Source organism: Xyrauchen texanus, chromosome 12, assembly GCF_025860055.1.
Source record: "Xyrauchen texanus isolate HMW12.3.18 chromosome 12, RBS_HiC_50CHRs, whole genome shotgun sequence".
Classification (NCBI taxonomy): domain Eukaryota; kingdom Metazoa; phylum Chordata; class Actinopteri; order Cypriniformes; family Catostomidae; genus Xyrauchen; species Xyrauchen texanus.
Window position 1 is genome coordinate 15,805,234 of NC_068287.1, and position 10,033 is coordinate 15,815,266.

Genomic DNA, 10,033 nt, shown 5'->3' on the forward strand with positions numbered 1-10,033 from the left:
AATATCGAAAATTCCTTTTAAAAAAAGATGCATTCACCTGAGAAGCAGCATATAAGATATTTAGACTTGCTTTTAGAGAATAGATCTTGAACATAAGTGTATTTTGTCTATACTGCACTCGCAGAAGTTTACCCAAGTGAAAAATACACTTATATACAAAAAAACACTCATATTTAAGAAACATTCTCTTAAAGCAATTCAAAATATCTTATATGTTGCTTCTCGAGTAAATTTATCTTGTTATCTTTTTACAGTTAATTTCTTTACTGTATTAAACTTAAAAAATATATATATAATAAATGTTTCCCCTTTAATTCAATAAATGTCATTTAAAGGTATTTTTAAAAGATGATTTTGTCCTCTTTATTGTTAGTAAGAACATTTAATACAACCTTTTAAGTCGGGGCACAAGCTGAATAATCAGTTAAGAGTTAATGATTAATCGCTGCAATAATCGCTGAAGATTCGAATAATCGTTAGATTAATACATTTTCTAAATAAATGTTAGTTGCAGCCCAAATACCTCTTGAACCCAACCCATTCTGATGGCTGATGTGAACATTAACTGAAATGCTGACCCGTATTTGCATGCTTCTATGCATGCACTGCTGCCACATGATTGACTGATTAGATAAATCGCATGAATAAGTAAGTGTACAGGTGTAACTAAAAAAGTGCTCAGCCAGGGCTATGAACTGGCAAGCCGGGGCCAATAGCCTCAGACCTCAAGACCAAAACCGATCTCCGTTCAGGCCAATAGCTCCATTGCATCGCCCTAAAATCTGCCCTTAATACGCTGCTCTTGTACCAACATCACATACCCCACCCATTTCACAAGCAAGAGGGAAACTCAAGCTGATGCATCATATCAGACTCTGGAGAGGAATTTCACTAGCTCTTGAAATAAACATGGATTTGTACTGAGTCTGCAAATTTTTTTTTTTTTTCACGGACCTGTACCACTGGATACACAACTTGGCAAGTTTGGCAACAATATATTTAATCACATCTTCATTTGGCAGCAGTGTTAATCTCATCAACAAAATCACTGACAAAGGTTGTGTGTGTGATTTTGTCAACATTAACAAATACAAGACAAAAACGATGCATCATGATGATAATTAAACAATTTTATTAAAGCATACTGTCGACAAAAATATGACAAGAAAAATTATATTACTGCAAGATAATAACAGTGCAAGACATAAACAAAAGAGTGAGCATCTAGCGAATTATCTGTTTATAAAATAATTTTTTAGATATGGATTCATCTGATCTAATAATCCAGTATGTTGAGGATGCTTCCCTGCTTGAGTTGCGTGCCAAACACCGGTAAAATGAACCGCTTTAAAACGGATTAACTACCTCACTCAAACATTTCCTTATTTATACATGATATTAATAATTATATCCACAACAATATTACAACTTACATATTTGCACAGACAGTGAAGTGAATGAACTTGAACCAAATTTCACAAAAGTCCTAATATGCAAATTTGTTGCTAATAACTTTTGTTGTGAACACACGGTTTCAGTAAAAACACACGCGATGCAATATCCTAAACTGACTAAACACAGAAAATATTTATATATATATATATATATATATAAAAATATATAAATTCAGTATATTCATTATATGCTATTATTTGGAGTTCTGGTTTCACAGCAAGTACAGTTGTGCAAAGCCTCTTTTATGTTTGGTACAGGTGTAATAAAATGTTTATACATTTTTCCTAAAAGTTTGAAAATGTATTAAAGTTTGGTCTTACAGTCTGACACGTTTTTTGATATTTTCCACATTACCATCAACTAAAATACAGGTGAAACTCGAAAAATTTGAATATCGTGCAAAAGTTCATTAATTTCAGTAATTCAACTTAAGTAAGGTGAAACTAATATATTATATAGACTCATTACAAGCAAAGTAAGATATTTCAAGCCTTTATTTGATATAATTTTTATGATTATGGCTTACAGCTTATGAAAACCCCAAATTCAGAATCTCAGAAAATTAGAATATTACATGAAATCAATAAAAAAAGGATTTTAAATACAGAAATGTCGGCCCTCTGAAAAGTATAATCATGCATATGTACTCAGTACTTGGTTTGGGCCCCTTTTGCATTAATTACTGCCTCAATGCGGCGTGGCATGGATGCTATCAGCCTGTGGCACTGCTGAGGTGTTATGGAAGACCAACATGCTTCAATAGCTGCCTTCAGCTCTTCTGCATTGTTTGGTCTCATGTCTCTCATCTTTCTCTTAGCAATGCCCCATAGATTCTCTATGGGGTTCAGGTCAGGCGAGTTTGCTGGCCAATCAAGCACAGTAATACCATGGTCACTGAACCAGGTTTTGGTACTTTTGGCAGTGTGGGCAGGTGCCAAGTCCTGCTGGAAAATGAAGTCAGCATCTCCATAAAGCTTGTCTGCTGAAGGAAGCATGTAGTGCTCTAAAATGTCCCGGTAGACGGCTGCGTTGACTCTGGACTTAATAAAGCACAGTGGACCAACACCAGCCGATGACGTGGCTCCCCAAACCAACACAGACTGTGGAAACTTCACACTGGACTTCAAGCATCTTGGATTGTGTGCCTCTCCATTCTTCCTCCAGACTCTGGGACCTTGGTTTCCAAATGAGATGCAAAATTTGCTCTCATCAGAAAAGAGGACTTTGGACCACTGAGCAACAGACCAGTTCTTTTTTTCTTTAGCCCAGGTAAGACGCTTCTGACGACATTTGAAGCCCATGTCCAGGACCCGTCTGTGTGTGGTGGCTCTTGATGCGGTAACTCCAGCCTCAGTCCACTCCGTGTGAAGCTCCCCCACACATTTGAATGGCCTTTTCCTGACAATACTCTCCAGGATACGGTCATCCCTGCTGCTTGTGCACCTTTTTCTTCCACACTTTTCCCTTCCACTTAACTTTCTATTAATGTGCTTTGATACAGCACTTTGAGAACATCCAACTTCTTTTGCAATTACCTTTTGAGGCTTTCCCTCCTTGTGGAGGGTGTCAATGATGGTTTTCTGCACAACTGTCAGGTCAGCAGTCTTCCCCATGATTGTGAATTCAACTGAACCAGATTGAGAGACCATTTAAAGGCTCAGGAACCCTTTGCAGGTGTTTTGGATTAATTAGCTGATTAGAGTGTGACACTTTGAGCCTACAATACTGAACCTTTTCACAATATTCTAATTTTCTGAGATTCTGAATTTGGGGTTTTCATAAGCTGTAAGCCATAATCATCAAAATTATATCAAATAAAGGCTTGAAATATCTTACTTTGCTTGTAATGAGTCTATATAATATATTAGTTTCACCTTTTAAGTTGAATTACTGAAATTAATGAACTTTTGCACGATATTCTAATTTTTCGAGTTTCACCTGTATATTTTCTTTGACTAAATATGCCATTTTAGTCAGAGTAAAACTGACTAAAATTAATGAAAATTTTACAAATTTTAAAAGGAGTTTTTGTCAAAAGTCTAAAACTATGACTAAAACAAAACTGAGAATTTTTGTTCGGCAGATGAAGTCGATTTGACGTTGCACATTTTCATAAGCCCAAATATTCAGAAGGGCCCTGATTTCATCCACTGACCAGTATTGGCCATTCTCCATTTTCCATTGATCTGTTGAGGTAAGCTGGAAAATTATATTATATTCTATATAAATTATATATAGAAAATTGGAGGAGTATCTTGGTGCTGAAACATCTAACCTGATTCAGGTAAACTCTGCCTTTGACAACAACCCCACCTCAAGCCCCAGTTAGCCTTGTCTACCCCAAGGGTAATCAACAGGCCAGTGCGCTTGGCCACAAGTAAGCCCAAAGGAGGCACGATGAAGCCCCGGAATTGACAGTGGGAACGCAACTGGCCCTGGCACGCACTAGCTCGCCCTCATTTGGCCCGATAGTGGAAATGCGGCTAGTGCGTGTAAGGCTATGTTTAGACTGCAGGCAAATCAGATTTTTTTCTCAAATCAGATCTTTTCAGGCAGACTGTCTGCACTATTAATTGCAAATGATCATATCAGATTTGCGCATTCAGACATAACCAACCTATCTGCATGGGTTACTTTGATAATGATGTAGGTGTACCCATGTGACGATGCTCTCCAAATAAGCACCCTGTCCAGTAACTGTGCAGAACTCCTCCGTCGCACAAGAAAAATTCAGTGACAGAGGAGACTGGTAAATATTGTGATGTTCCGTGCTGCAGTCACCGATTTTTTTATGTCGGCTGGGTCTCGTTTGGAAATATAGATATTTCAGCTTGGTATACTGCAGCCTTCAAAGGGAGCGTCCTACCTAGCATAAATCCTTCGAAACGAGACACAGCCATCGCCATTGTGTGTCAGGTTAAGAGTGACGCTAAAGATGATTTAAAATCCTATTTGAGCAGCCAGAGCGTCCTGACTGAGACGAATCTGAATAAATCAGATTTCAATCGCATTTGAAACCACCTCGCGATGTGGTTTGACTCAGATTCTGAAAAATCAGATTTCATGTGGTTTTTTGCTGTCCAGACTATTAAAAACTCATCTGGATACAATCTGGATATGCAAAAGCTTTTTAGTGGCAGTCTGAACAAGGCCTAAGAGAGAAGTAATGTCTTTTTTTATGGTATATATGGAATAGTGTAATCTCTTTTGTCATCAGTGCATTCATCCTTTCTAAATTCACTTTCACACTGACAACTGCATGCTTCAAAACACTGCAAACTTGATTGAAACAAGAGTGCAACATGTGCAATGCACATAAAAAATATCAACTACATATATGTTTAATTTGAGAGACAGGATTTAAGGCAAAGAGAAAATGTAGCTGTGACAATAGAGGCAGCATTTTGGCAGAGCACAGCTTTTATCCGCAAAATGCTACATACCCAATCATCTTCTTAAATATAGCAACTGCATCTTGCTCAGGTAGCAACAGTAACTATGGCAACAGTTGTGATGTCACCATAGGACAGCTGCTACTGGTTGAATCAAAATGCTGATGTCTCACAGGATTCAAAGACAATCTTGCAGATCAGAGATCAAAATACCATATGACATCAAGAAAAGGTATTTCCAAAAGCAAAACAAAGTACCCATTCCATTATTTAGAATAAGAGATCTCAATGTATACAGTTTATAACACTTTACAGAAAATGTAGGCATCCATACATTTATTCTAGTGTAGGAAGCCCAGTTGTAGTGCCTTTTAGAACTGAAGATGGTGAAACTACAAGAATTATCTGATCCATTTATTGAGCCAATTATAGAGCTGATAAACCCAGCAAATAAGACAAAAAAAAGAAGAAAAAAGGGAAAAACACAAGCAAACAGCTCAGCTGATTTCAACAACACTTGATATTAATTCTATTTCACATGAAGATACACATGATTTTGCACAAGGGATCAATAAAGTCCCTAGCTATATATCTTGGGCAATGTCTTATAGTGAAAGCAAACAATGTGTTCCATCAATTTCAAACAAATTCATTGTGGAAACACTCTGGTGCTTTAAATATGTGAAATAATAGACTGCATTAAAGTAAAACTAGACGCTATATACAATAAACTATGAACAATGACCGTAAACACAAGAGTTTTTATGAAGCGAGAGACTCGTCAATGTGTGAGCCAATCAGGGCAAAGTACGTGCACAGGAGAGCCAATCACAAGCTAGAGAACAGGGGGCGTGTCCCTTGATCCCAAAGCGCAGTACATAAGCAAATCAACAAAACGCCCACTCTCCTCCACCATCTGACTGTTGACCTGTATATCATATATAAGAATATACATTTCAGGGAATGAGAAACTAAAGTGTAAAGGAAACGCAGGTAAAAAAAAAGTTACTTACTCGTCTCCATCAGGGCATATTCCTGTTGTTTCATCATACTTCGTGCAATATACATCGGGGCTATAGTTAAAAGTCCCGTCCCGTCTCCGGACGGGTCTCCGTCTTCGCTGGTTTAGAAAATGCCAGTGGAAACACGTAAAGGGTCTGTGCTGTGTGCATTTGTGCTGCAAAAACAGTGGGCACTGCTCGGTCCTGAACTCCTTCAAATATCTGCAATTAAAAAATAAATAGTATGTTTAGCTTTACCCTGACACCTAGTTATAAGTTGAACGTTGTAAATTTGCTGGCTGTCGACTTCATTGCGTAGTTTCTCAGACGTTACCATACGACAACAAAACTAGCCATTCAAACAAGTTTATAGATGCGTAAGAGGTAGTAATACGTTCAATAAAATATGTTAACGTGGTCATTGTATGTGTTCAATGAGCAGCGGAGTGTGCAAAATCCCGTTTAATGGCATAAAAAATCAACTGCATCCACTCTAGCCAGGGTGAGCTATTAATCGCTACAACACTCTAAGCTTACGCAAAGTGCTTCGCGATTAGCTTTTCCAGTTACGTAAAAGTGTCGCCGTACGTTCCATCCAAGCCACCAGTGCGTACGGCGAGAAAGGAGCGTAGAGTAAAACACGGGCCGATGTGAAAGGAGGCGGATGCAGCTAACAAACCAGCCTGCTAGCTACATCTAGCGAGCGTCTCCACTGTGAAATTAACATGTCTTCAAGCATTTGGACAAGCAGGCTCGAGCAAATAAGCGAAAAACACTTTTTTTTAGTTTTTTTAATCACCAAACCCAACAAAGAGCGTTAAGACAGAAAACAACGCAATGTTTATCTGAGGTGAGATTGTTGATTTGATCAAAATCGTGCTTAGGGAGCCGCGTGCATTCCGAAGAATTTACAAATGGAAAAGCACCATTTTAAAACGCACGGATGGAGAGGAAAAAGCAAGCGTTACAAATATAAACCAGATAGCCGAATATCGAATATAATGTCTACGGAAACGTATTTTCGTCCCTTTCATGCGTACTTTACTTACGTATAGTGGGTTGGTTTCTCGGTTTGAGGAGAAGCGCTCGCCGCCGTTTTCGAAACCGACGGCATTTTCAGTCAAAACAATAATAGCGCGTGCGCGGGGACCCTCTCGTCTGCTCGTGCTCTCGCGCGCCGCTGCAAGGCCAATATGAGCAACTGGCGGGACAAACAAACGGGACAATCACCATTCTGCATGGCAGCACTGCCACAATGAACAAAACGAAACGAGCGAACGAAAGAGACTGTAACTATATATTTTACTGAAAGACACAAGTATTCAATACGTACAATATCTAAATGCAATAAAAACACAATTTAAATCGTGTTGCGTGTTTATGTACTACGTTTATGTATTTATGTTTAGAACGCTTACATTTAAAAGTTGAGCTGCAGTTTCATACATCGGTAATGCTTATAGTTTTCCAGGCTGTTATTGTAAATAAGAGTTTTGTTCTTCAATTAACTTGACTGGTTAAATACATTTTAAAAAAATAATTATAGGTATGACCTTTTTCTCGATTTGAGCTAATTTCTATGTGGTGCGAGAGGTAATTGAATACATTACTACAAAAGATATGTAAACAAATATGGATACTTTCGAAACGATTCGATTTGCGATTCCTAAATATAAGATTGGAGAAAACTATTACAAATATTAAATTTTAGTATTTTAAAATGTACTTTATAAATGTCATAGCAATATAAATTGCAAATCAATATTTGTTTTTCACTACTATTACATTGTCTGTTACGGTGTAACATCATTCCAAATAAAATTGTATTAAGTGTAATTAAATAAATGCAAACAATGTAAATTAATCGAAACAACTTAGAGGAGTAAAATGAAACCAATGAGAAACTGAAACGTCATGTGTGGGCGTGTCTAAACGAAAGCCCACAGAAATATATAAATTGGTGCCCAACCCTCTTATTTTCAAAACGAGTTACGACTGCAAGGCATAGTTTATTCAACGAGGTTTGTGTAAGTTTACATTTGTTTTAAGTTACTCTTAGTACTGAACGGTAATTTTACCAGTTTCACTAGGGAACTCGAAATAAACCCAGACTCCCTTTATAGAAGAGTTGCTCTGGCTTTCGGCTTCTGTTTTTAGTAACGGATCATTTGCTGGTTTCGAAAATATATGTAACACTAATGTAGCTTTAAGCATATTTAATTTAAAATGTATTTAAGCTATGTGGCGTAAAACAATTTATAAAGTCGTCGGGATTTTGAACGTATGGCATATAGTATTTATGAGCTGGTTTGTCAATGTACGTTTACTTTTTGCCCGCCATTTTGGACAATGGTTTGTGTTGAAGTGTTTCAGCTCGGGGACGAAGCGCTCGAGTTGCCGGTTGCTTAAGATGATAAATTCAAATAAATTAACCCTCTGTGTGTCTGAGCAGTTTCCCGCCGTTTTTACATTATGTAATTGCGCCTTTATGTTGGGTCGAGTTTACTTGGTGAGTTTGTGTGATCTGCTGTATTTAAGGTGAATTATGTGGTGGTTAGTGACGTAGCGGTTGTCATATAATAACTGCAATGTCTCCCGCCGAAACTGCGTCTGGGATCTTTGTGTGTTTGGTTATGTTCGACAAATTACGCATGGTTGTAGGTGGATTGTAAGGTTTAAATGGTCGTGTTGAATCATTTGGTTAACGAAACGATATTTAATCTAATAAAGGTAGTTTTCGGATAGGTTTGAAGTGGTAAAAGCAGAATGAAAGTCCCGGATGATGCCGCCATTTTAAGCCATGGTTCGAATACTTAAAACGTGTCGTTCTAACTTTTTTTTTATTATTCGTTACTGTTTGAATTTTAGAGATTGAGGAACAATGGCTCGTACTAAGCAGACCGCGCGTAAATCAACTGGAGGTAAGGCGCCAAGGAAACAGCTGGCCACTAAAGCTGCTAGGAAAAGCGCGCCCTCTACAGGTGGCGTCAAGAAGCCCCACAGATACCGGTGAGCGATATGATGCTGCAGTGTTCAGCGGCTTGTACTGTATATTGATGGATTTTGCTGAAGTTTATATATTTACATTTTTAAAGGCCCGGAACTGTTGCTCTGAGAGAGATCCGTCGTTACCAGAAGTCAACGGAGTTGCTCATTCGCAAGTTGCCCTTTCAGCGTCTAGTTAGGGAGATCGCACAAGACTTCAAAACTGACCTGAGGTTTCAGAGTGCTGCCATCGGTGCGCTTCAGGTTTGTGCAGTTACATTTTATAAGTTTATGATTCAACCCTATTCAATCGTTGTTGGAACCTAATTTAGAACCGGTTCAGTATTTTTTGTTTTTTACTTAACACTTTAAGTGCATTCAGGTTACCTGGCTAAATTAGTAATTTTTTTTTTTTTTTTTTTTTTAAAAGCAGTTTGGGTTAGCCTACAACATTCAACAATCACTTTGCTGTTTAGTGGTTTTATTTTAGTATCTTAAAGCAATATTATTCTAACTTGTTTATTGACTTAAATAGGAGGCAAGTGAGGCCTACCTTGTTGGCCTGTTTGAGGACACAAACTTGTGTGCCATCCACGCCAAGAGGGTCACAATCATGCCCAAGGACATCCAGCTCGCAAGGCGAATCAGAGGGGAGAGAGCATAATTCTTTTTTTTCTTCTTTTTTTTTTTTTTTTGTACTTTTAATGACAAACACTCCGAGCAATGGATTTGTACATTTGGAGTCATTTTGTAAAACATTCCATACAGACTCTGGTTTTAAAAGTGAGTGCGTCTAGATTAAACATTGTAGAGTGGCTTTAGTTGCATGCCTAAAGTATTTATCACTTATCTTTTACATTGATCATTGGGTTGTAAATAATAAATGACACTACCTCAAAATTGTGTGTGGTTATTCAGTTTGTTCATTGCATATGCTTTGCCTCAGGATTTTATTTGTGTCTGTAAGTATTGCATTGTAGAAACATGAATTTATTTTACGGGGAAAATCCATTGTATGAACCATGATTGGTAACATACTGCTTCATATAGTTAAACATTTTTTGTGCACTTAATTTTAGCTGTAGATTTTATTAATAGTTTTACAGTATTTAAGTTGGTTGGGAACAGTTATATTAAAATTCGAATAACTAGCCACTAACATTATCGAGCCAATATGAAGCTTACGTATGAACACTTCCA

The 10,033-nt window shown here is 37.6% G+C and overlaps 2 protein-coding genes across 5 annotated transcripts in view; one reads left to right on the plus strand and one right to left on the minus strand.

Moving 5' to 3' along the window:
- The window catches only part of LOC127652523 (putative E3 ubiquitin-protein ligase UNKL), a 41,598-nt gene extending 34,636 nt beyond the window's left edge, over window positions 1–6,962 (minus strand). For all 3 annotated transcript variants that reach the window (XM_052138695.1, XM_052138694.1, XM_052138693.1), the window contains exons 1-2: window positions 6,898–6,962; window positions 5,861–6,070 (exon numbers count right to left, since the gene is read on the minus strand). In XM_052138695.1, coding sequence (XP_051994655.1) covers window positions 5,861–6,070; window positions 6,898–6,962 — 275 coding nt within the window. The remainder of the gene's footprint in view (window positions 1–5,860; window positions 6,071–6,897) is intronic.
- An 825-nt stretch (window positions 6,963–7,787) lies between these two features.
- LOC127652538 (histone H3.3A) lies at window positions 7,788–9,750 on the plus strand. Of its 2 annotated transcripts, none has more exons than XM_052138714.1 (4): window positions 7,788–7,875; window positions 8,717–8,857; window positions 8,944–9,097; window positions 9,369–9,750. In XM_052138714.1, exons 2-4 carry the CDS (start codon window positions 8,730–8,732, stop codon window positions 9,495–9,497), a joined length of 411 nt encoding a protein of 136 aa, XP_051994674.1. In that variant the 5' UTR covers window positions 7,788–7,875; window positions 8,717–8,729; the 3' UTR covers window positions 9,498–9,750. The 2 variants fall into 2 exon arrangements, with proteins under 2 accessions (XP_051994674.1, XP_051994675.1); XM_052138715.1 differs by having other exon boundaries at window positions 7,821–7,869.
- The last annotated feature ends 283 nt before the right edge of the window (window positions 9,751–10,033 follow it).